This window comes from Tachyglossus aculeatus, chromosome 21 (assembly GCF_015852505.1).
Source record: "Tachyglossus aculeatus isolate mTacAcu1 chromosome 21, mTacAcu1.pri, whole genome shotgun sequence".
In the NCBI taxonomy this organism is placed as follows: domain Eukaryota; kingdom Metazoa; phylum Chordata; class Mammalia; order Monotremata; family Tachyglossidae; genus Tachyglossus; species Tachyglossus aculeatus.
In genome coordinates, this window is record NC_052086.1 from 47,444,370 (window position 1) to 47,471,167 (window position 26,798).

Genomic DNA, 26,798 nt, shown 5'->3' on the forward strand with positions numbered 1-26,798 from the left:
TTCTCCCTTCTCTATTCTCCTGTACATCCCAGACTGAGCCCCCTCCTTCCTCTTCCCCTCCTCCATCCCCCCGATCTTACCTCCTTCCCTTCCCCACAGCACCTGTATATGTGTATATATGTTTGTACGGATTTATTACTCTATCTATTGATTTTACTTGTACATATTCTATTTATTTTATTTTGTTAACATGTTTTGTTTTGTTCTCTGTCTCTCCCTCCTAGAGACTGTGAGCCCGCTGTTGGGTAGGGACCTTCTCTATCTGTTGCCAACTTGTACTTCCCAAGCGCTTAGTCCAGTGCTGTGCACACAGTAAGTGCTCAATAAATACGATTGAATGAATGAATGAATGAATGAATGAACATCCCCTGCCCCAGACATCATCATCATCATCATCAATCGTATTTATTGAGCGCTTACTATGTGCAGAGCACTGTACTAAGCGCTTGGGAAGTACAAATTGGCAACATATAGAGACAGCCCCTACCCAACAGTGGGCTCACAGTCTAAAAGGGGGAGACGGAGAACAAAACCAAACATACTAACAATCCCTGCACACAGTAAGCGCTCAAAAATACGATTGACTGAATGAATGAAGCAGGAGGATGGCCTAAATGATCTTTCAGAAGTGCCGTTCGCAGGGCTAGTATTTTCCACAACAACAGGTAGCCGGGAGCGGGCACCCCAGCGCAGAGAAAATCCCGGTTTGGGGAACAAAACACATCCTCCCACCAGTTCCCCTCGCCCGGAAAGTCTCAGTCAAAAATCAAGCGCCGTTGTTTTCTTTTTTTAACTTCACGGTCTGTGTATTTGAGTCACGGGTTAAGATCTCGGTTTTGATGGGTACCTTAAAGTCTCCTTTGTGAGCCACGTACAGGGGCTTGAAGAAAGGCGCGGGGTCGGGGACAAGCACCCACATCTTCTTCCACAGCCTAAAAATTCAGAGGCAAACAAGAGTGAGAGCCCAGTGAGAGGCGGAGCGGGACCCACGCCGGGGGCGGATTTACAGTGGAAAAGCTCTTCTCTCCAATTCCCCCACCCGCACCGCAACAGTGAGCCCCCTTTTTCCTCTCCTCCTCCCCACGCCCCCTGCCCTACCTTCTTCCCCTCCCCACAGCACCTGTATATATGTTTGTACAGATTGTACATATTTACTATTCTATTTATTTTGCTAATGATGTGCATCTAGCTTTATTTCTATTTATTGTGATGACACCTGTCCACATGTTTAGTTTTATTGTCTGTCTCCCCCTTCTAGACTGTGAGCCCGTTGTTGGGTAGGGACCATCTCTAGATGTTGCCAACTTGTACTTCCCAAGCGCTTAGTACAGCACTCTGCACACAGTAAGTGCTCAAAAAATACGATTGAATGAATGAATACGAATCTACAGAATACAACAGGCCCGTTGGCTGGCAGCTGATTGAAAACCGCAGTGTCAGGAGTCTCGCCAACCCCTCTCTCCCTTTTCCCTATAACCTCGTGCTTTCTGTTCCGTTTCTCTAAAACCTGTACCTAGTTTCCCCTAATTCTCCCCCACCAGCCCACCCAACCTCCCTTTTCTGGTTTGGGCCAGGAGAGGCAATCCTAGGAAGATTTCGGATTGGGCTCTGCTTGGATTGCAACTCTGGACATCGGGCCTTTTTTAAAAGGGTCTCTTCTAAATGCCGCGACGGGCGGTGATGGGCTTTGGTGGGGAGTTTGAGGGGAGGTACAGCGGTCATACCGGGCATTTTCTGTCAAGGAATTAAAGTTCTTACCCACCCCGGATCAGGTTCCCAAAGCCCCGCAGTGGTTGAAAGTCCCGGGCCCAATCTGGCTCAGATCTTAGTCCAAGCCAAGCCCCAGGACGTGGGTCGATATCCAATTAATTGGACAAGACCACTGCGTCAATTTCCTTCCCCTCCTCCTCCTCCTGAATTTCCTATTGCAGCTCATCTTGCTGCTTTCTCAAGAATCTCAAGGCAGTGAACCAGGGCCCTTGTTCTCTGTGGTCCCCCACCATGAGAGTGGTAGTGACCCAGACCCTGGGGAGAACCTTGCAGTAATAATAATAATAATAATAATAATAATGATGATGGCATTTACTAAGTGCTTACTAAGTGCAAAGCACCGTTCTAAGCGCTGGGGAGGTTACAAGGTGATCAGGTTGTCCCACGTGGAGCTCCCAGTCTTAATCCCCATTTTACAAATGAGGGAACTGAGGCCCAGAGACGTTAAGTGACTTGCCCAAAGTCACACAGCTGACAATTGTGAAGTCGGGATGTGAACCCACGACCTCTGACTCCAAAACCCGGGCTCTTTCCAATGGGTCACGCTGCAGTAGTTATACGGGCCCTTCTCTGATGGCCCAGGATTTGGGCAGGGACTAACCTCAATTGCTCCGCAGGTGCCCTCTGCTCCGCCGCACATTTGCCCCTCTCCCCGTGCTGCACCGGGGTTTGGGCGGGTCAGGGGGGAGGAGGATGTGCACAAGGATCGTGCCCCGAGGGGGAGGTAAGTGTGGCACGTCCAATGCCAGCCACCCCTCAGCGTAGCTGCTTAGGATTGAGCCGCAAAGCCCCAGGGGAGGAACGGGAGAGGAAGGGTCAGTCATCAGCGTGGCTCAGTGGAAAGAGCCCGGGCTTTGGAGTCAGATGTCATGGGTTCAAATCCCGGCTCCACCAACTGTCAGCTGTGTGACTTTGGGCAAGTCACTTCACTTCTCTGGGCCTCAGTTGCCTCATCTGTAAAATGGGGAGTGAAACTGTGAGCCCCCGCATGGGACTTTTAGACTGTGAGCCCGCTGTTGAGTAGGGACTGTCTCTATATGTTGCCAACTTGTACTTCCCAAGCGCTTAGTACAGTGCTCTGCACACAGTAAACGCTCAATAAATACGATTGATTGATTGATTGATTGACAACCTGATCGCCTTGTAACCTCCCCAGTGCTTAGAACAGTGCTTTGCGCATAGTAAGCACTTAACAAATACCATTATCATTATTATTATTATTCTAGCCAGGGGCCCACGTAGAAAGAACTGAGTAGCTAATGCATCATCATCAATCATCAATCGCATTTATTGAGCGCTTACTATGTGCAGAGCACTGGACTAAGCACTTGGGAAGTACAAATTGGCAACATATAGAGACAGTCCCTACCCAACAGTAGGCTCACAGTCTAAAATGCATGAAGGGAGGGTTAACACCGTCCCTCCCCATCTTGTCATCTAAAGTGATCCTTTCTTATGCTCTTACTTCTCCATCCTCTCCGTCTCTACTTGCTGTGTCCTAACCCTCCTACATTTCTTCCGTCCCCCAGCTCCTTGCCATCCCGGGGATGTCACCAATCGCCGCGAATAGCTGCTGGGGGCCTCTGGCTCCTTGGCCCGTCTGTCAGCACAGCCTTCCCAGAACACATTTTGGGGTGCCATCCCCTCCCCGTGAGATGAGAGAGGCCATTGTGCCCGCAGGGTTATGAATGCCAGGGCTAAGCCACAATTTTCACCCCGGAGGTTTTTGGAGACAAATTCCAGCCTTGCTCAGCCTGGGTCTCTAACTGGACGTGAGCACTTTCAAGAAGGGTCGAAAAGACCCCCAAATCAGGTCTTTCCAACCCGTCCAGGCAAGCCCCATCCTGATTTTGCCCCCTCTCTCAAGATGAAAGGTGGACAACTCTGCTGGAGTATTTTGATGCTAATTATTCTGTCCATTATTTCTAACAATCTATTTCTATCTATCTTCTAGACTGTGAGCCCACTGTTGGGTAGGGACCGTGTCTATATGTTGCCAACTTGGACTTCCCAAGCGCTTAATCCAGTGCTCTGCACACAGTAAGCGCTCAATAAATACGATTGATTGATTGACTGATCTGCCCCGTCATTCTTTTATCATCATCATCAATCGTATTTATTGAGCGCTTACTATGTGCAGAGCACTGTACTAAGCACTTGGGAAGTACAAATTGGCAATATATAGAGACAGTCCCTACCCAACAGTGGGCTCACAGTCTAAAAGGGGGAGATATGCTATGGTTTATTCATCACTTAATGCCTACTATCCCCCAAAATGGGCATGAGCCCACTGAGGGCAGGGGTCTCGTCTTTTCAACTGTTCCCTAGACCCCCAGGACGAGGTCCTGCCCACAGTAGGGCTCAACCGGTCATGTAGTTGGTCTGCCCCGGACGCTACCCTGGGGCCCTCAGCTCACCTCTGAGGCAAACGGGTCCAGTACACAAAGATGGGGAACAGGACGAGGCCCGGGATGATGAACCGCAGCAGAAATATCCCTCCCTTGGTCTCCTCTTCTTCATGGGGGAAGAAGGAAAACACATCAGGATGGGCCAGCGGCATTCCAAAGGGGAAACACTTAAAGACAAGGGATGTTCTTCAGAAAGGGGGAACGGTTAGGTGGTTGGCCAACATTGGGTGGCCCAGGCAAACAAGCAAATTATAGAGTAGATTCGAGGGCCTCAGTTTGAAGCAAAAGTCATGGTCCAGTCTGCCGTGGTTCACTGGGATTCCTGCCGGCTCCCGGTTTTCCAGGAGCCGACGATCCAGGGCTCCTTGCTTCTCCTTTTGGAGGAGTGCCTGCTGGTCGGCATCTCCCTCGGCGAGTGGGCAGGGAAAGCAGAGGAGGGGAAATTCAAAGGAGAAAAGGGGAAACTCAACTGGGTTCCTCATGGTTGTTCGGGTAAAGGGTTCAATAGGAGAAGCAGCCAGGGCTACCGGCTATCGTGGGGCTTTGGCATTACTCGTGGATTTCACTTTCCTAATAATTTTAATAATAACAATAACAGTAATAGTGGTTTCTGCTAGGCATTGGTTATGTGCCTAAGACTATATTAAGCACTGGGAGTAGATACAAGATAATCAGGTCCTATATAATAATAATAATTTTGGTATTTGTTAAGCGCTTACTATGTGCAAAGCACTGTTCTAAGCGCAGGGGAGGTTACAAGGCGATCAGGTTGTCCCACATGGGGCTCAATCCCAATCCCCATTTTCCAGATGAGGTAACTGAGGCACAGAGAAGTGAAGTGACTTGCCCAAAGTCACACAGCTGACAAGCGGCGGAGCTGGGATGTGAACCCATGACCTCTGACTCCAAAGCCCGGCTCTTTCCAGCGCTTAGAACAGTGCTTTGCACATAGTAAGCACTTAATAAATGCCATTATTATTATTATTATTATTTCCACTGAGCCACGCTGCTTCCATATTAGGTTGGACACAGTCCCTGTCTCATGTGGGGCTCACAGTCTCCAATCCCACTTTACGGATGAGTTAACTGCAAAAGAAGAAGCAAGTGACTTGCCCAAGGTCACGCAGCAGACAAGTGGCATGCGGCTCCTAGCCTAAGCCTGAGAAGCAGCACGGCTCAGTGGAAAGAGCCCGGGTTTTGGAGTCAGAGGTCATGGGTTCAAATCCCAGCTCCGCCAGTTGTCAGCTGTGTGACTTTGGGCAAGTCACTTCACTTCTCTGTGCCTCAGTTCCCTCATCTGTAAAATGGGGATGAAGACTGTGAGCCCCCCGTGGGACAACCTGATCACCTTGTAACCTCCTCAGAGCTTAGAACAGTGTTTTGCACATAGTAAGTGCTTAATAAATGCTATCGTTATTATTAAGTTGGAGTCAGAACAGGTAAGTATTGAATCCCTGCTTTGCAGATCAGTGCTTAGAACAGCGCTCAGCGCTTAGAACAGTACTTTGCACATAGTAAGCACTTAACAAATAACATCATTATCATTATAAGGAAATGGAGGTGCAGAGAAGTTAAGTGACTTGCCCAGGGTCACACAGCAGACAAGTGGCATGCGGCTCATAGCCTGAGTTGGAGTCAGAACAGGTAGGTATTGAATCCCTGCTTTGCAGATCAGCGCTTAGAACAGTGCTCAGCCCTTAGAACAGTGCTTTGCACATAGTAAGCACTTAACAAATGCCATCATTATCACTATAACTTGTACGTCCCAAGCGTTTAGTACAGTGCGCTGCACACAGTAAGTGCTCAATAAATATGATTGAATGAATTATAAGGAAATGGAGGTGCAGAGAAGTTAAGTGACTCGCCCATGGTCACACAGCAGACAAGTGGCACTCGGCACATAGCCTGAGTTGGAGTCAGAACAGGTAGGTATTGAATCCTTGCTTTGCAGATCAGCGCTTAGAACAGTGCTCAGCGCTTAGAACAGTGCTTTGCACATAGCACTTAACGAATACCATCATTATCATTATAACTTGTACTTCCCAAGCGTTTAGTCCAGTGTGCTGCACACAGTAAGCACTCAATAAATACGATTGAATGAATTATAAGGAAATGGAGGTGCAGAGAAGCTAAGTGACTTGCCCAGGGTCACACAGCAGACAAGTGGCATGCGGCTCATAGCCCGAGTTGGAGTCAGAACAGGTAGGTATTGAATCCCTGCTTTGCAGATCAGCGCTTAGAACAGCGCTCAGCCCTTAGAACAGTGCTTTGCACATAGTAAGCACTTAACGAATGCCATCATTATCATTATAACTCGTACTTCCCAAGCATTTAGTACAGTGCTCTGCACGCAGTAAGCGCTCAATAAATGCGATTGAATGAATTATAAGGAAATGGAGGTGCAGAGAAGTTAAGTGACTCGCCCAAGGTCGCACAGTCAACAATGGGCAGAGCCGAAATTAGAACCCAGATCCTCCGACTTCCAAGCTTGTGTTCTTTTCACTCGGCCACACTGCTTCCCTGCTTCCTGTGATCTCTCCTTGTCCCCAAGACCATGGATCCCCTTGTTAACAAGGAAAGTACCGTAAGCCGACTCTCCCACTTTATGGAAAAGCCACAGGGCAGAGCAACACCGCTGCTGATGAGGGGGTATCCATAAAAGCGTTTGTCGCTGAGGGAGAATCTCTGGCATCTTTAAATAATAATAATAATAATAATAATAATAATAATGATGGCATTTATTAAGTGCTTACTATGTGCACAGCACTGTTCTAAGCGCTGGGGAGTTTTTACAAGGTGATCAGGTTGTCCCACGTGGGGCTCACAGTAGTCACCCCCATTTTACAGATGAGGGAACCGAGGCTCAGAGAAGTTAAGTGACTTGCCCAAGGTCACCCAGCAGACATGTGGTGGAGCTGGGATTCGAACCCATGACCCCTGACTCCAAAGCCCGGGCTCTTTCCACTGAGCCACGCTGCTTCGCTAAAGACAGCAGAGCTCCTTTTCTAGTGCCTTGCCTTTTGGGGTGAGCGTGGCTCAGGGACTAACGATTAAGAGCCAAAAATCCAGGTCTAAGCAATCGCCAAGCCTTCACGTGGGCATTGTAATGAAATTCTAGAGGAATCTGAACCCCATCCATCAGAATAACAATAATAATAAAAATGATGGCATTTATTAAGCGCTTACTATGTGCAATGCAATCAATCAATCAATCATATTTATTGAGCGCTTACTGTGTGCAGAGCACTGTACTAATGCACTGTTCTAAGCGCTGGGGAGGTTACAGGGTAATCAGGTTGTCCCATGTGGGGCTCACAGTCTTAATCCCCATTTTACAGATGAGGGAACTGAGGCACAGAGAAGTGAAGTGACTTCCATTCATTCAATAGGATTTATTGAGCGCTTACTGTGTGCAGAGCACTGGACTAAGCGCTTGGGAAGTACAAGTTGGCAACATAGAGAGATGGTCCCTACCCAACAGTGGGCTCACAGTTAATAATAATAATAATGATAATGATGGCATTTATTAAGCGCTTACTATGTGCAAAGCACTGTTCTAAGCACTGGGAAAGGTACAAGGTGATCAGGTTGTCCCATGGGGGGCTCACAGTCTTCCTCTCCATTTTACAGAGGAGGGAACTGAGGCCCAGAGAAGTGAAGTGACTTGCCCAAAGTCACACAGCTGACAAGTGGCGGAGTCGGGATTTAGGCTCTCATTTAAAATGTCAGGCTGTCAGGGATCACTCTCTACGTTGCCATTTTTTGATATTCGTTTAGCGCTTACTATGTGCCAGGCACTGTATTAAGAGTTAGGGTAGACACAAGGACGTCAGGTTGGACAGGGTCTCTGTCCCGCGTGGGGCTCACCGTCTTAATCCCCATTTTCCAGATGAGGTAACTGAAGCACAGAGAAGTGAAGTGACTTGCCCGAGGTCACACAGCGGACAAGAGGCAGAGCCGGGATTAGAACCCAGGTCCTTCGGACTCCCAGACTCATTTTCTCAAGCTGCAAGCTGCAGTCCGGCCGGGGAACGGGAGGAGGAGGAGGCCCCAAGGGCCTTACCTTGTAACCCCCCAGCGCTTAGAACAGTGCTTTGCACATAGTAAGCGCTTAATAAATGCCATTATTATTATTATTATTATTATTATCTCCTTCCCCTCCCCGCAGCACCTGTATATATGTATGTAATAATAATAATAATGGCATTTGTTAAGCGCTTACTATGTGCAAAGCACTGTTCTAAGCTGTTTGTACATATTTATTACTCTATTTTACTTGTACATATTTATTCTATTTATTTTATTCGGTTTATATGTTTTGTTTCGTTGTCCGTCTCCCCCTTCTAGACTGTGAGCCCGCTGTCGGGTGGGGACCGTCTCTATATGTTGCCAACTTGGACTTCCCAAGCGCTTAGTCCAGTGCTCGGCACACAGTAAGCGCTCAATAAATACGACTGAATGAATGAATGAATGAACCTAGCAGGCAAGTCCACTACACAGCCTCCCATCCAGGTTCCTGTCTTCCTTAGAGAAGCAGCATCGTCCAGTGGCCAGAGCAATCAATCAATCAATCAATCAATCAATCGTATTTATTGAGCGCTTACTATGTGCAGAGCACTGTACTAAGCGCTTGGGAAGTACAAATTGGCAACACATAGAGACAGTCCCTACCCAACAGTGGGCTCACAGTCTAAAAGGGGGAGACAGAGAACAGAACCAAACATACCAACAAAATAAAATAAATAGGATAGAAATGTACAAGTAAGATAAATAAATAAATAAATAAATAGAGTAATAAATATGTACAACCATATATACGTATATACAGGTGCTGTGGGGAAGGGAACTAGTCTGAGAGGCAGAGGCCGAGGACCTGGGTTTTCATCCTCGCTCTGCTACTTGCCTGACGTGTGACCTTGGGCAAGTCACTTTAGTTCTCCGTGCATTCATTTCTTCATCCGTATAATGGGGATTAAATCCTCTTGAGACTGTGAGCCAACCCCATCATCATCATCATCATCATCAATCGTATTTATTGAGCGCTTACTGTGTGCAGAGCACTGTACTAAGCGCTTGGGAAGTGCAAGTTGGCAACATATAGAGACGGTCCCTACCCAGCAGTGGGCTCACAGTCTAAAAGGGGGAGACAGAGAACAAAACCAAACATACTAACAAAATAAAATAAATAGAATAGATATGTACAAGTAAACTAAATAAATAGAGTAATAAATATGTACAAATATGTACAAACATATATATATACAACCTGATTGTCTTCTACTGTTGGGACTGTCTCTATGTGTTGCCAACTTGTACTTCCCAAGCACTTAGTACAGTGCTCTGCACACAGTAAGCACTCAATAAATACGATTGATTGATTGATTGATTGATTCTAACTACTCCACGGCTTACTGCGGTGCTTGGCACATAGGAAGTGCTTACCAAATACTATTAATAACAATAATAATAATAATAATGGCATTTGTTAAGCGCTAGCGATGTGCGAAGCACTGTTCTAAGCGCTGGGGGGGATATAAGGTGATCAGGTTGTCCCACGGGGGGCTCACCGTCTTAATCAGTGTGGCTCAGTGGAAAAGAGCCCGGGCTTTGGAGTCAGAGGTCATGGGTTCAAGTCCCAGCTCCTCCAATTGTCAGCTGTGTGACTTTGGGTAAGTCACTTCACTTCTCTGTGCCTCAGCTACCTCACCTGTAAAATGGGGTTTAAGACTGTGAGCCCCCTGTGGGACAACCTGATCACCTTGTAACCTCCCCAGTGCTTAAACAGTGCTTTGCACGTAGTAAGTGCTTAACAAATGCCATCATCATCATTATTATTATTATTAATCCCCATTTTACAGATGAGATAACTGAGGCCCAGAGAAGTTAAGTGACTTGCCCAAAGTCACACAGCTGACAAGTGGCGGAGCCGGGATTAGAACCCATGACCTCCGGCTCCCAAGCCCGTGCTCTTTCCACTGAGCCACGCTGCTTCTCTATTATGATTATGATGGTGATGTTTATCAATATTGTTATTTTTCCATGCTCTTTCCACTGTCACACTGCTTCTCTATTATGATGATGATGATGATGTTTATCAATATTGTTATTTGTAGTATTATCATCCTAGCTGCTCTTCCCTTGGAAAAAGAAATAAGGTGAGCTTTTACAATTTACTCAGTCTGCAATTTACTTGTCCTGGGCAAGCGAAGCAGTGGCTATTTGCAAATCGAGATCTAACTCTTTTACTCCAAACAGGGTCTTGCCTCCCTAAGGGAAGAAGAGCTGGAGTTTACTGAGGAAGTGGGCAGCTGTCTAGAAGGACCTCGGGATTGGCAACCGGCGGGACTTTTTCTTTTTTAAAATGGTATTTGTTAGCACTTGCTAAATTCCAGACACTGAGGTAGAAACAAGAAAATCAGGTTGGACCCGGTCCGTGTCCCAAAATTCCAGACACTGTACTAAACACTGAGGTAGAAACAAGGAAATCAGGTTGGACACGGTCCGTGTCCCAAAATTCCAGACACTGTCCTAAACACTGAGGTAGAAACAAGAAAATCAGGTTGGACACGGTTCATGTCCCACATAATAATAATGATAATAATAATAATAATAATAATAATAATAATAATAATGGTTTTTGTTAAGCGCCATGTGCCAGGCCCTATACTAAGCACTGGGAGGATACAAGCAAATCAGATTGGACACAGTCACTGTCTTAGGTGGGGCTCACAATCTCAAGCTCCATTTTACAGATGAGGTAACTGAGGCAAGGAGAAGTGAAGTGACTTGCCCGAGATCACACAGCGGACAAGTGGCAGAGCCGGGATTAGAACCCAAGACCTACCTCCCAAGCCCCTGCTTTATCCACTACCGCCATGCCGCTTCTCGTGAAGCTCACCGTCTTAATCCCTATTTTACAGACGAGGTAACTGAGGCAAGGAGAAGTGAAGTGACTTGCCCAAGATCACACAGCGGACAAGTGGCAGATCCAGGATTAGAACCCAAGACCTACCTCCCAAGCCCCTGCTTTATCCACTACGCCATGCGCTTCTTGTGGAGCTCACCGTCTTAATCCCTATTTTACAGACGAGGTAATTGGGGCCCAGAGAAGTCAAGTGACTTGCCCAAGGAAAATGAACAAGCGGTAGAGGCAGGATTAGAACCCAGGTCCTCTGACTTTTAGGTCCCTGCATTTTCCATTAGGCCATGCTGCTTCGCTTCCTTCAGAGCCTTCACTTAACCCCTTTGTAACTGGAGCCTCAAGAGAAGGGCGTGTAGGAATTGGACTTGATTGATTTGTTACCTATCAAAAAATGATTTCTAGACTGTGAGCCCACTGTTGGGTAGGGACCGTCTCTATATGTTGCCAACTTGTTCTTCCCAAGCGCTTAGTACAGTGCTCTGCACACAGTAAGCGCTCAATAAATACGATTGATTGATTGATTGATTGATCTAGCTTTTCTTCTATTTATTCTGATGACTCGACACCTGTCCACATGCTTTGTTTTGTTGTCTGTCCCCCCCTTCTAGACCGTGAGCCCATTGTTGGGTAGGGACTGTCTCTATATGTTGCCAACTTGGACTTCCCAAGCGCTTAGTACAGTGCTGCGCACACAGTAAGCGCTCAATAAATACGATTGATTGATTAATGCCCTATCTCTTAAACTGGTTATTTTAACTCGCCAGGGTGTCTGAGTGAGTCAGGGAGGTATAGGGAAGCATGACTTTAGAATATAGTGTTTTAATCTTGGCTCTGCCAATAGCCCGCTGGTGACCTTGGGCAAGCAGCATAACTTCTCCATTCCTCTGTTTCCTCATCTGTAAAATAGGAATTAAATACTAGTGCCCCCTCCTACTCAGAAAGTGAGCCCCATGAGGGGCAGGGACTTGTCCCATTTGCTTAACTTGCATCTATTCCAGGATAGACGATATTTATGAAGTGCTTACTAAGTAATAATAATAATAATAATAATTGGCATTTGTTAAGCGCTTACTATTTGCAAAGCACTGTTCTAAGCGCCGGGGAGGATACAGGGTGATCAGGTTGTCCCACGGGGGGCTCACAGTCTTAATCGCCATTTTACAGATGAGGGAACTGAGGCCCAGAGAAGTTAAGTGACTTGCCCAAGATCACACAGCAGACATGTGGCGAAGTCGGGATTCGAACCCATGACCTCTGACTCCAGAGCCCGTGCTCTTTCCACTGAGCCACGCTGCTTCTCTACTGATTGAGTGGTTGACCCATTACAGAATTTTTCATGCTAAGACAAGAGAATTCTGAAAAGCAGGCACAGACAAGCGTCAAGCACTGTTGTAATGTCTGCAGTATATACAATCACTATTATTATTATTTAATAATTTAATTATTAAAGGTAAGAATTTATTATTCTATTTATTTATTTATTTATACATATCTATTCTATTCATTTTATTTTGTTAGTATGTTTGGTTTTGTTCTCTGTCTCCCCCTTTTAGACTGTGAGCCCACTGTTGGGTAGGGATTGTCTCTAGATGTTGCCAACTTGGACTTCCCAAGCGCTTAGTACAGTGCTCTGCACACAGTAAGCGCTTAATAAATACGATTGATTGATTGATTGATTGATTGATTGATCACAGTCCCTGTCCCACATGGGGCTCACAGCCTTAACCCCATTTTACAGAAGAGGTAACTGAGGCACAGGGAAGTTAAGTTCATTCATTCATCCATTCAGCCGTATCTATTGGGCACTTACTGTGTGCAGAGCACTGTACTAAGTGGATGGGAGAGTACAATACAACGATAAACAGACACATTCCCTGCCCTCATCCTGGGGGTTGGCGGGGGAGATGGACATTAATCTAAATAAATAAGTTACAGCTTTGTCCATAAATGCTGTGCAGCTGGGAAGGGAAAATAATAATAATAATGGCATTTATTAAGCGCTTACTATGTTCTAAGTGCTGGGGAGGTTACAAGGTGATCAGGTTGTCCCACGGGGGGCTTACAGTCTTCATCCCCATTTTCCAGATGAGGGAACTGAGGCCCAGAGAAGTGAAGTGACTTGCCCAAAGTCACCCAGCTGATACTTGGCAGAGCCGGGATTTGAACCCATGACCTCTGACTCCAAAGTCCGTGCTCTTTCCACAGAGCCACGAGAAGAGCAGAGGGAGCGAGGCAGGGTGACCCAGAAGGGAGTGGAGGAAGAGGAAACAGGGGGCTTGGTCAGGGAAGGCCTCTTGGAGGAGATGTGCCTTCGATAAGGCTTTGGAGCGGGATTGGCTTAAACAAGGCGACCCAGCAGACGTGTGGAGGAAGCGGGATTAGAACCCATGACCTTCTGACTGTCAGGCCCGTGCTCTATCCACTACGCCGTGCTGCTTCTCCGATAAGATAAAATGAGGGGTGAATTGTTGGGGATCCCTTCGGAGGGACTCTGATCGATTGCCCTGTCCAGGGAAAGGAAGTCGTGGGGGTTGGGACACTGGGGTCACCTCCGGGCGCCTGACCGAACCTTCTCCAGTGACGCCGGCTGCGGGACCTCCAAACTAACCACTTCGGCTCCTCGTGCTCCTAGGGTTAGAGCTGAGAGCTCACCTCCTCCAGGAGGCCTTCCCAGACTAAGCCCCCTTTTTCCTCTCCCCCTTGTCCCCCTCTCCATCCCCCCGTCTCACCTCCTTCCCTTCCCCACAGCACCTGTATATATGTATTTATGTTTGTACGGATTTATTACTCTATTTATTTATTTTACTTGTACATATCTGTTTTAGACTGTGAGCCCACTGCTGGGTAGGGACTGTCTCTATATGTTGCCAACTTGTACTTCCCAAGTGCTTAGTACAGTGCTCTGCACACAGTAAGCGCTCAATAAATACGATTGATTGATTGATTGTTCTATTTATTTTATTTTGTTAATATCTTTGGTTTTGTTCTCTGTCTCCCCCTTCTAGACTGTGAGCCCGCTGTTGGGTCGGGACCGTCTCTATATGTTGCCAACTTGTACTTCCCAAGCGCTTAGTACAGTGCTCTGCACACAGTAAGCACTCAATAAATACGATTGATTGATTGATTGATTGATTGATTGATTTTCCTCTCCTCCTCCCCATCCCCTGCCTTACCTCCTTCCCCTCCCCACAGCACCAGTATATATGTTTGTACAAATTTATTACTCTATTTATTTTACTTGTCCATTTTTACTATTCTATTTATTTTGTTAATGATGTGCATCTAGCTTTACTTCTATTTATTCTGATGACTTGACACCTGTCCACATGTTTTGTTTTGTTCTCTGTCTCCCCCTTCTAGACTGTGAGCCCGCTGTTGGGTAGGGACTGTCTCTATATGTTGCCAACTTGTACTTCCCAAGTGCTTAGTACAGTGCCCTGCACACAGTAAGCACTCAATAAATGCGATTGAATGAATAAATGAATCTGTTTGGCTATGGGCATCAGAGCCGCAGGGCTCAATGCGCCTCTGGAAAGACTCTTGACACCAAGAAGGGAAGAGAAACTAGGGCAGCATCATTGGTAGTGAATAGAGCTGGGGCTCGGGAGTCAGAAGGACCTGGGTTTGAATCCTGGCTCCGCCACTCGTCTGCTGTGTGACCTTCGCTTCTCTGTGTGTCAGTTTACCTCATCTGCAAAATGGGGATTAAAATAATGATGGTACTTGTTAAGCGCTTACTATATGCAAAGCACTGCTGTAAGCACTGCGGGGATACAAGGTGATCAGGTTGTCCCACATGGGGCTCACAGTCTTAATCCCCATTTTACAGATGAGGTCAGTGAGGCCTAGAGAAGTGAAGTGACCTGCCCAAAGTCACACAGCTGATGAGTGGCGGAGCCAGGATTAGAACCCATGACCTCTGACTCCCAAGCCCGGGCTCTTTCCACTGAGCTACGCTGCATCTCAAGTGCTGCTTAAAACCATGAGCCCCATGTGGAATATGGACCTGGTTAGCTTGTAACTACCCCAGCACGTAGTACAGCGCCTGGCAAATTATCATCATCATCATCATCATCATCATCAATCATATTTATTGAGCGCTTACTGTGTGCAGAGCACTGTACTAAGCGCTTGGGAAGTACAAGTTGGCAACATATAGAGACCCAACAGTGGGCTCACAGTCTAAAAGGGGGAGACAGAGAACAAAAACCAAACACACTAACAAAATAAAATAAATAGAATAGATATGTACAAGTAAAATAAATAAATAAATAAATAGAGTAATAAATATGTACAAACATATATACATATATACAGGTGCTGTGGGGAAGGGAAGCAGGTAAGATGGGGGGAAGGAGAGGGGGATGAGGGGGAGAGGAAGGAAGGGGCTCAGTCTGGGAAGGCCTCCTGGAGGAGGTGAGCTCTCAGTAGGGCCTTGAAGGGAGAAAATCGTTGTCAATAAGCGCTTCACAGATACCCGAAAAAAATAAAGAGGCCCCTGAGTCAGCAGGAGGAGGGGACTGATTCACTCCAGGACTATGTGCTTACCTCCTGGCTGGGTTGTGAAGATGAGCGAGTCGCTCCACTCACTCCAGACCCCAGAGTAGAGGGAGTGAGGTTTGGGCTGCGCTCGCACTTGGACCTCATATTCGGTCCCTCGTTGGAATTCAATGGGCAGGAGCAGCACCGTTTTCGTGTCTTCAGAGATACTTTTCCTCTTCTGATTCTGCAGATACGCATAAAGGCAAGAATCATAAAGCCGACAGGGACCTAAGGAGGTCTTGGACATATTTACTACTCTATTTATTTTGTTAATGATGTGCATTTAGACTGTGAGCCCACTGTTGGGTAGGGACTGTCTCTATATGTTGCCAACTTGTACTTCCCAAGCGCTTAGTACAGTGCTCTGCACACAGTAAGTGCTCAATAAATACGATTGATTGATTGATTGATTGATTTAGCTCTAATTCTATTTATTCTGATGACTTGACACCTGTCCACGTTTTGTTTTGTTGTCTGTCTCCCCCTTCTAGACCGTGAGCCCGTTGCTGGGTAGGGACCTTCTCTATATATCGCCAACTTGTACTTCCCAAGCACTTAGTACAGTGCTTTGCACACTGTGAGTGCTCAATAAGTAGGATTGAATGAACGAATGAACTAATCTAGTCCCTTTCCCCCAGACAGAAGTCGACCAGGAATCCAGCCCATGCAGTTCTGGATAAACTGCTCTGATCTTTAATCACCCTTTCACTGGGAAATTCTTAGCTAATCTCTTAGGACAGTTTCAGCCTATTTCCTTCCTTCCTTCATTCATTTGTATTTATTGAGTGCTTACTGCTTGCAGAGCATTGTACTAAGCGCTTAGGAGAGTGCAATCCAACAATTAACAGACACATTCCCTGCACATAATGAAGTTATTTCCTCTGGTCCTGTTCCCAGAGGTGATGGAGAACAGCTGATGAGCAGCATCCAAATGCTGGAAAATATCTTCCCCTTTAGATTGTAACCACATTGAGGGTGGGGTAGAGTCTTCCACTTCTTTGGAATTCATTCAGTTGTATTTATTGAGCACTTACTGTGTGCAGAGCACTGTACTAAGTGCTTGGAAATGTTCCCCATGCACTGAATATCATGCTCTGTAGCCTCCTTTTCCAGAGACTAAGCCCAAGTGCTTTATTTTTTTGGCCCAAGTCGTTTTCCCCAGACCTTTAATCATTTTCTTGCTATTCTCTGGACCACTTCCAATTCCTCTATGTCACTGTGTAAATGCCGAGACTTCGATTTGGAAACATTTCTGAGGCCCTGGAAACCCTCAGCAGCCTTAAAAGAAAGACATGAACTTCTTGTTCCATGCAGAAAAGTGAACTGGGTTGGAAAATGTCAAATTGTAGTCACCTTCTTGCACCCAAACGTTTCAAAGCGTCCCCCTTCCCCACCCCCTCCTTATCTCTTCTTGTTCTTTTTAGCCTGTACATCGCCGTGTACAAACCGAGCAACAGGGACTCATTTCTGGACCCATTTCAAATGTCAGTGATCGGTTGAGATTTAAAGATTATTTTCTTCTCTACCATTTTAAAGGAGCTTAACCCCTTCAGTTGTATCAGAGATGTAGCAGAGGCTTGGTGGTTGGCAAAAACCAGAGATTTAGACTGTGAGTCCCACATGGGACAGGGTCTTTGTCCAACCTGATTATCTTGTATCTACCCCAGCGCTTAGTAGAGTGCTTGGCATTAGTTAGTGCTTAACAGATGCCATTATCCTCAAAACCCATGCCTGGGAAGAATAGATTGTAAGTAAACTCCTTGTGGGCAGGGAACGTGTCTACCAACTGTGCTGTACTAATAATAATAATAATGATAATGATGGTATTTGTTAAGCACTTACTATGTGCAAAGCACTGTTCTAAGTGCTGGGGAGGTTACAAGGGGATCAGGTTGTCCCACGGGGGGGGCTCACAGTTTTAATCCCCATTTTACAGATGAGGGAACTGAGGCATGGAGAAGTTAAGTGACTTGCCCAAGGTCACACAGCTAACAGTTGGTGGAGCCGGGATTTGAACCCATGACCTCTGACTCCAAAGCCCATGCTCTTTACACTGAGCCACGCCGCTTCTCCCAAGCACTTAGTGCAGTGCTCTGCACACGGGAAACACTCAAGAAATATCACTGCTTGATTGATCGTTAGATCCTGTATATATGTATATATGTTTGTACATATTTATTACTCTATTTATTTATTTATTTTACTTGTACATATCTATTCTATTTATTTTATTTTGTTAGTATGTTTGGTTTTGTTCTCTGTCTTCCCCTTTTAGACTGTGAGCCCACTGTTGGGTAGGGACTGTCTCTATATGTTGCCAATTTGTACTTCCCAAGCGCTTAGTACAGTGCTCTGCACAAAGTAAGCGCTCAATAAATACGATTGATGATGATGATGATGATGATGATCCCAGGGCATTCCAAGTCAGCTGCACCTCTACCTGGATAGACTGAGGCCTTTCTCCAACGTTTATCAGAAAGTCAACCGTGACTTGTACAGCATCTGGATGTATTTTTCTGCTGTCAAACCCGGCCATGAAATGGAGTTAGCTCCCCAAATTCCCTCAAGAGAGCACCTCTCTCCAGACAAGCTGGGGTCTCGGCCCTCCTTCTTCGCTCTCTCTCTCTGTCTTTTCTCTTACCTTCCAGGGGTCCTGCGCTTTTTTATATCGCAGCTCATAGTGTAGCTCCTTGTTCAGTAGGTGATACCGGGGGTCTTCATAGAAAGATTTCCAGGAGATGTTGTAACCGTCTTCGTAGGTCATGGTCAGATTGAAAGGGGGGTATGGCTTAACTGTGGAGAGGGGAAGAAAGAAAGCAGGAAGACTGAATTCCTAGTGATAATAGCAATAATAAAATAGCCCTGGCACGTGCCCACCACTGGGGAAGATATGCTTTGCGAACAGATCAATCAATCATATTTATTGAGCGCTTACTGTGTGCAGAGCACTGTACTAAGCGCTTGGGAAGTACAAGGTGGCAACATATAGAGACAGTCCCTACCCAACAGTGGGCTCACAGTCTAAAACAGATCAGACATGGACCCTGTCCCCCATGGATTCCCAGGCTAAGGGGGATTGGAGATCAGTATTTCATCTCCATTTTAAAGATGAGGGAACTGAGGCCCAGAAAAGCTAAGTGGCTTGCCCAAGTTCATACGGCAGGCATGTGGCAGAGTTGTGATCAGAAACTAGATCTGGGCTCTTTTCACTAAATCAAACTGCTTCTCTTGCTGAGAAAGGGCACTTGCTAAGGCTACCACCTTCCCCAGCAAAGGATCTAGGGATTTCTATGGATAGCATTTCCAATCCCTCTTTTCAGTCTGGCCCGCTGACTTCACACCTTCTTTTACATTGTGGTTCTGACTGAACTTTGTGTCTTTTACCGAACTGAAACCAAACAAGGAGTAAAACATGGCTGGGAAGTCTTTTTCATGGTTCTGGCTTCGTCTGTTCAGTGGTTTGAGACAGTGGGAAAAGGAGGAGCGGGAGGAGAGAAATAGCCCTGTGGCTCAGAGAAGCAGCGTGGCTCAGTGGAAAGGGCATGGGCTTTGGAGTCCGAGGTTGTGGGTTCAAATCCCGCTTCTGCCAATCGTCAGCTTGTGTGACTTGGGCAAGTCACTTAACTTCTCTGTGCCTCAGTTACCTCATCTGTAAAATGGGGATTAAGACTGCGAGCCCCATGTGGAACAACCTGATCACCTTGTAACCTCCCCAGCGCTTAGAACAGTGTTTTGCATATAGTAAGCACTTAATAAATGCCATTATTATTATTATTATTATTATTATTATTATTATTATTACTATAATCTGTCAGCCAAGAGAGCCTGTATTGAGCATTAAGTACATATGGAAATTTTACCCAGTGCCATGCAGAGTTATGAAAGGAAAAATCAATGACCCAGTCCCTGTTCTCAAGGAGTTTCCATTCCCACGGGCAGGGGTTGGTGGGGGGAGCAGGGGGAGGGGTGTCACAAAATATATAGAAAAATACACATTGTCCTCAGAAATGGTAGACCTGAAATGTAAAGATGCATAATGGTTCAAGTGACCAAAGTCCATACTCATGTACAGAGGAAGGACTAAGTGCTAGTGGGGCACTGCAATAAGGTGAAGCCAGGAATGATGTGTGATGGATTTTCAGTAGAGCTTCCACACTGCAAAGACTGTATGAAGCAGTCGGAAGAGAACAAGAGAAGTGAAATACACAACACCTGCCCTCGGGGGGCTTACAATCAAATGGAAGAGACAGGCACATGTAAACTATTTACAGGCAGTGGGAGTGGAAGGAAGAACCAGGCTATAACAGCCAGTACCATTAGTTTGTCAGGAGGGAATAATAAATAATTGAATGGCTAGCCTAATGTATAGAAGAGCTGAGGTGGGGTAGAGAACCCAGGAGGTTGACAGGATCGGGGTTGTTGGGAAAGAATCAGGGAATCAATCAATCGTATTTATTGAGCGCTTACTGTGTGCAGAGCACTGTACTAAGGGAAGGCATGCTGGAGGAGGTGGGAGTTTAGGAGGGCTTCAAAGATGGGCTTCGCCGAGTCCAGACGGAGTCAGTTGCGGTTGGAGTTCCAAGCCCGGTATCAGCGGGAGTGAAGATTCATCAGTGTGAATGTCGAGAGCAGAATCTAATTGGAAGGTGAGCTTGGGAGGAACGAAGAGGGCAAGCTGGGAGTAGTGCATGATGAGAGCTGCTAGGTAAAATGGAGCAAACCCGTGGACAACCTTAAAGCCAATGGTCCGGGGTTTCTGCCTGATGTGGAGGTTTTGGAGGAGTGGCAACATGGGCCAAGCAACATTTCAGGAAGATGATCTGTGCGGTAGTGTAGAATACGAGACCGAAGGTGGAGAGAGGTTGGATAATTAATGATGGCATTTATTAAGCGCTTACTATGAGCAAAGCACTGTTTTAAGCACTGGGAAGGTTACAACGTGATCAGGTTGTCCCAAGGGGGGCTCACAGTCTTAATCCCCATTTGACAGATGAGGGAACTGAGGCCCAGAGAAGTGAAGTGACTTGCCCAAAGTCACACAGCTGACAATTGGCGGAGCCAGGATTGGAACCCACGACCTCTGACTCCAAAGCCCAGGCTCTTTCCGCTGAGCCACGCTGCTTCTGTACAAGCAGTGGGTGATGAGAGCTGCTAGGTAAAATGGAGCAAACTGGTGGACAACCTTAAAGCCAATGGTCCGGGGTTTCTGCCTGATGTGGAGGTAAACGGGTCACCACTGCAGGTTTTGGAGGAGTGGCGACATGGGCCAAGCAACATTTCAGGAAGATGATCTGTGCGGTAGTGTAGAATACAAGACCGAAGGTGGAGAGAGGTTGGATAATAATGATGGCACTTATTAAGCGCTTATTATGTGCAAAGCACTCTTCTTAGCGCTGGGGAGGTTACAAGGTGATCAGCTTGTCCCCCGGGGGGCTCACAGTCTTCATCCCCATTTGACAGATGAGGGAACTGAGGCCCAGAGAAGTGATTTGCCCAAAGTCACACAGCTGACAACTGGCAGAGCCGGGATTTGAACCCATGACCTCTGACTGGTGGGAGGCCGGCGAGGAGGCGGATAGAGCAGTCTCCTCGAGATATGTGATGAGAGCATTAATCGAGGCGGTGGCTGTTTGGGTGAGGTGGGTGGGAAAAATCCGGAATATGTGGAGGAAAAATGGATAGGGATCTGAGAGAGGGGAGCTACCTCACTCCGGCCTGGTTGGCTGTGGAATTGCCAGCTGAGCTGAGGGGACTTATGTAGCCTGATCTCCCTCAGAGTATGTACGCGGCGCTCCTGCTTCAGACAGTTTTAGAAAAGCAGTGTGGCCTAGTGGATAGAGCCCAAGCCTTGGAGTCGGAAGGACCTGGGTTCTAATTCCAACTCCACCACTTTGCTGTGTAACTTTGGGCCAGTCACTTAACCTCTCTGTGCCTCACTTACCTCTGTGCCTCACTTTGCACATAGTAAGCGCTTAATAAATGTTATCATTATTATTATTATTATTACCTCATCTGAGACTGTAAGCGTGTTGTGGGCAGGGAATGTGTCTGTTTATTGTGGTGTTGTGCTCTCCCAAGCACTTAGTACAGTGCTCTGCACACAGGAAGCACTCAATAAATAGGACTGACTGACTAAAATGGGAATGAAATACCTGTTCTCCTTTTCCCTTAGATGGTGAGCCTCAGGTGGGACAGGGACAGTGCTTCATCTGGTTATCTTATATCTACTGCAGCATTTGGAACATAGTAAGCATTTAACAGCTACTATTATTATCATTATCGTAATTATTATTAGATTGAAGGAAAGGCACCAATGAGGTGCGATGCAAGTTATTTCAGATCTACATTTATGGTCTGGTCCTCGTTCTGGGTTATCCTCTTTCACTCTCTCCCTAACCCCCCACCCTCCCCGTCTCTTCCCCCCCATCCAGGCCTCTGCAGGCAGGGATCCCTGAGCTCAGAGCTTCATCCCAGCTTCAGGTGCCTCAAGTTTTCACTTCTGACTTGGATCCCCACTCCTCTCCTTTGGTCCCCTTTCCCGTAAAGCACTTGATGCTTCTCTTGAGGCCAGGGCTTGCCCTGGGGTTTCGCTTTCAGGCTGAGCCACTCGAATGCCCCAGGCCCTCCCGGCAGTTCAGGATCAGTCAGAGGGCCAGACCCCTGGCTGGGGAAAGAGCAGGCCCCCACCTCTTCTCCCCTCCACCATCCGACTCCGACTTGCATTTTTCCTTCCTGATTCAGGGTCAGGGACTCCACACCGGTCTCCCAGCCTGCTCTCCCAACCCACGTGACTTTCGAAGCAGTGCCCCTCGGATGGCAATAAAGGGCTGGGGGATAATAATAATGGCATTTATTAAGCGCTTACTATGTGCCAAGCATGGTTCTAAGCGCTGGGGAGGTTACAAGGTGATCAGGTTGTCCCATGGGGGGCTCCCAGTCTTCATCCCCAGTTTCCAGATGAGGGAACTGAGGCCCAGAGAAGTGAAGTGACTTGCCCAGAGTCACCCAGCTGACAATTGGCGGAGCCGGGGTTCGAACCCTTGACCTCTGACTCCAAAGCCCGGGCTCTTTCCACTGGGCCACACTGCTTTGATTTCCACTTGAGGATGGGGAAGCCACCCTCAGCCGTCTAGGGAGCGCAGCCTCGTGGATAAAGGGGAGGGAGCCCAGGCCTGGGAGCTAGAAGACCTGGGTTCTAATCCCGCCTCCGCCATTTGCTCGCTGTGTGATCTCGGGCAACTCTCTTAACTTCTCGGGGCCCCAGTTCCCTCGACTGCAAAATGGGCGTTCAGTACCTGCTCCCCTTCCTATTTGACTCTGAACCCCACGTGGGACAGGGACAGGTGGGAAGCAGCCCGGCCTAGCGGGCAGAACACGGGCCTGGGTTCTTATCTGGACTCCAGTCAATCAGTGATACTTACTGAGCACTCCCTGTGTGCGGAGCACTGTACTAAGCGCTTGGGGAGAGTATAATGCAGCAGAGTTAACACACGTTCCCTGCCCTCTTCTAGACTGTGAGCCCGCTGTTTGGTAGGGACTGTCTCTATATGTTGCCAACTCGTACTTCCCAAGCGCTTAGTACAGTGCTCTGCACACAGTAAGCGCTCAATACGATTGATTGATTGATTGACCATCTCTATATGTTGTCAACTTGTACTTCCCAAGCGCTTAGTACAGTGCTCTGCACACAGTAAGCGCTCAATAAATACGATTGAATGAATGAATGAATAAAGGGCTGGGGGATAATAATAATGGCATTTATTAAGCGCTTCCTATGTGCCAAGCACGGTTCAAAGCACTGGGGAGGTTACAAGGTGATCAGGTTGTCCCACGAGGGGCTCACAGTCCTAATCCTCATTTTCCAGATGAGGTAACTGAGGCCCAGAGAAGTGAAGTGACTTGCTCAAAGTCACACAGCTGACAGTTGGCGGAGCCGGGATTTGTACCCGTGACTTCTGACTCCAAAGCCCGGGCTCTTTCCACTGAGCCACGCTGCTTCAGAGTGGGCACAGCAACTCTGGCCCCGGTCGGCAGCTTCCTTGGACCAGAGAAAGGGCTGTGGTTGGGGTCCAGGGGGGGATTCCCCAGCACAGCTGACTCACGGCAACCCAAAAGGGACAGTCACCGAAGGGGCACCGGCCAAGCCCCCAGAGTCAGGGCCGTGCCTGGTCACGTCTGTCTCCGGGATTCTCCTCCACTTTCCTTGCCTCGCTGCCCAGACAGCTCTCCCAGCAGCAGACGGAGCGGGGACATTGCGACTTCACCCCAAACCCCCAACCCAGTGTCACACTCACCGGGCCTTCCGCAAGGTTGGCTCGGTCCCTAATGTTCCCAGAAGACATCAGCAAAACTGGGGGGAACGGGGGTGGGAGCCGACAACCCCTCAGCAAGGACTTTATTTAGCTAATGAAAGAAAAAATACAACCTCCCCAGGAATTTCCGTGCTGAGTTTTTTTTTTAAATGGCATTTATTAAGCGCTTACTAGGTGCAAAGCACTGTTCTAAGCGCTGGGGAGGTTACAAAGTGATCAGGTTGTCCCACGGGGGGCTCACAGTCTTCATCCCCATTTTACAGATGAGGTAACTGAGGCCCAGAGAAGTGAAGTGACTTGCCCAAAGTCACACAGCTGGTAAGTGGCAGAGCTGGGATTTGAACCCATGACCTCTGACTCCAGAGCCCGGGCTCTTTCCAACTGAGCCACGCGGCTTCTCCCCCTCCTCCCCAGCGACGCCTCCCTGCCCCTACCCACCTTCTGTGGGTGTTGGTAGCAATGTGGCGTCAAACAGGTGTTGTGTGAAGTTTCCCTTTGCTCAGGGTGTGCAGAAGCCAAAAGGAGCTAGCCACGTGGGCTCAAGTTCCTTCTGAGCAGGTGGCTCTCCCCCCCACCCCCCACTAGCCCCCTTTTAGACTGTAAGCCCGTTGTTGGGTAGGGACCGTCTCTATACGTTGCCAGCTTGGACTTCCCAAGCGCTTAGTACAGTGCTCTGCACACAGCAGCGTGGCTCGGTGGAAAGAGCCCGGGCTTTGGAGTCAGAGGTCATGGCTCAAATCCCGGCTCCACCAGTTGTCAGCTGTGTGACTTTGGGCAAGTCACTTAATCAATCAATCAGTCAATCAATCAATCATATTTATTGAGCACTTACCGTGTGCAGAGCACTGTACTAAGCGCTTGGGAAGTCCAAGTTGGCAACATATAGAGACAGTCCCTACCCAACAGTGGGCTCACAGTCTAAAAGGGGGAGACAGAGAACAAAACCAAACATGCTAACAAAATAAAATAAATAGAACAGATATGTACAAGTAAAATAAATAAATAAATAGAGTAATAAATATGTACAAACATATATACTTAACTTCTCTGGGCCTCAGCTACCTCACCTGGAAAATGGGGATTAAGACTGTGAGCCCCCAGTGGGACAACCTGATCACCTTGTAACCTCCCCAGCGCTTAGAACAGTGCTTTGCACAGAGTAAGCACTTAATAAATGCCATTATCATCATCATCATCATCAATAAATAAGGCAACGAATGAATGGAAGGGCACAAACGGCTCTCTTTGCACTTACTGTTCTCAGAGATGGTGAAGCTTCTGCAAGTCGGGACTCCAGCCGAGTTAATGACGTAGAAACTGTAATCCCCCCAAAACAAAGAAAAATCCAAGAAGCACGTGTACTCCGTGTGGGCCAGGTTTTGTGTCGTCTGGTTGAGTTGGCAAGAGGAGGCCTCATCCTCCATCTCTCCGTCCGTGTCGTTCCTTCAACGGCAGAAATCACAGTCGCCCTTCATGCTCATCATCATCATCATCAATCGTATTTATTGAGCGCTTACTATGTGCAGAGCCCTGTACTAAGCACTTGGGAAGTACAAATTGGCAACATATAGAGACAGTCCCTACCCAACAGTGGGCTCACGGTCTAAAAGGGGGAGACAGAGAACAAAACCAAACATACTAACAAAATAAAATAAATAGAATAGATATGTACAAGTAAAATAAATAGAGTAATAAATATGTATAAACATCATCATCATCATCAATCGTATTTATTGAGCGCTTACTGTGTGCAGAGCACTGTACTAAGCGCTTGGGAAGTACAAATTGGCAACATATAGAGACAGTCCCTACCCACCAGTGGGCTCACGGTCTAAAAGGGGGAGACAGAGAACAAAACCAAACATACTAACAAAATAAAATAAATAGAATAGATATGTACAAGTAAAATAAATAGAGTAATAAATATGTATAAACATCATCATCATCATCAATCGTATTTATTGAGCGCTTACTGTGTGCAGAGCACTGTACTAAGCGCTTGGGAAGTACAAGTTGGGAACATATAGAGACGGTCCCTACCCAACAGTGGGCTCACAGTCTAGACAACTTATTAAGTGCTCGAGTAGCCTCCCTACTTTCCTCCGCTCCACCCCCAAGGACATCTTGGCTATCTCCAGGAATCAAGTCCGGGATTGAAAAAGCACAAATCCTTTGGCCCACGTGAGGCAGGGGAAGGCCCGTTCTCCTACCCTCAGCCCCGGGAAAGCGGCATGGCTTAGTGGAGGCAGTTCTGGCCTGAGAGTCAGAAGGACCTGGGTTCGAATCCTTTCTCCGCCACTTGCCTGCTGGGTGACTTCGGTCAAGTCACTTCACTTCTCTGGGCCTCAGTTACCTCATCTAATAATAATAATTATGGCATTTATTAAGCGCTTACTATGTGCAAAGCACTGTTCTAAGCACGGGGGAGGGTACAAGGTAATCAGGCTCACAGTCTTAATCCCCATTTTCCAGATGAGGTACCTGAGGCCCAGAGAAGTGAAGTGACTTGCCCAAAGTCACACAGCTGACAATGGGCAGAGGCGGGATTTGAACCCATGACCTCTGACTCCAAAGCCCGGGCTCTTTCCACTGAGCCACGCTGCTTCTCTAAAATGCTTCTGTAAAATGGGGAGAGTGTGAGACCCGTGTGGGACAGGGACAGTGTCCAATCTCATTAACTTGTATCTACCCCAGTGCATAGCACAGAGTAAGCGCTTAACAAGTATCATTATTATTATTATTATCCCTTTGGGAGTGTTTCCAGGGGAACACCCATTTTCATGAGGTATCACAAGAGCAAGATGGTTTTTCTGTCAAATTTTGCCACCACCCTAACCCTCTTAT

The 26,798-nt window shown here is 47.2% G+C and overlaps 1 protein-coding gene across 1 annotated transcript in view; it reads right to left on the reverse strand.

The window, feature by feature from the left end:
* Positions 1–26,798, reverse strand: part of IL21R (interleukin 21 receptor) — a 70,996-nt gene that overhangs the window by 15,985 nt on the left and 28,213 nt on the right. Inside the window, exons 4-8 of the mRNA XM_038763491.1 lie at positions 25,210–25,397; positions 18,284–18,435; positions 15,649–15,826; positions 4,188–4,284; positions 848–932 (exon numbers count right to left, since the gene is read on the reverse strand). Of these exons, the coding sequence (XP_038619419.1) occupies positions 848–932; positions 4,188–4,284; positions 15,649–15,826; positions 18,284–18,435; positions 25,210–25,397 (700 nt within the window). The remainder of the gene's footprint in view (positions 1–847; positions 933–4,187; positions 4,285–15,648; positions 15,827–18,283; positions 18,436–25,209; positions 25,398–26,798) is intronic.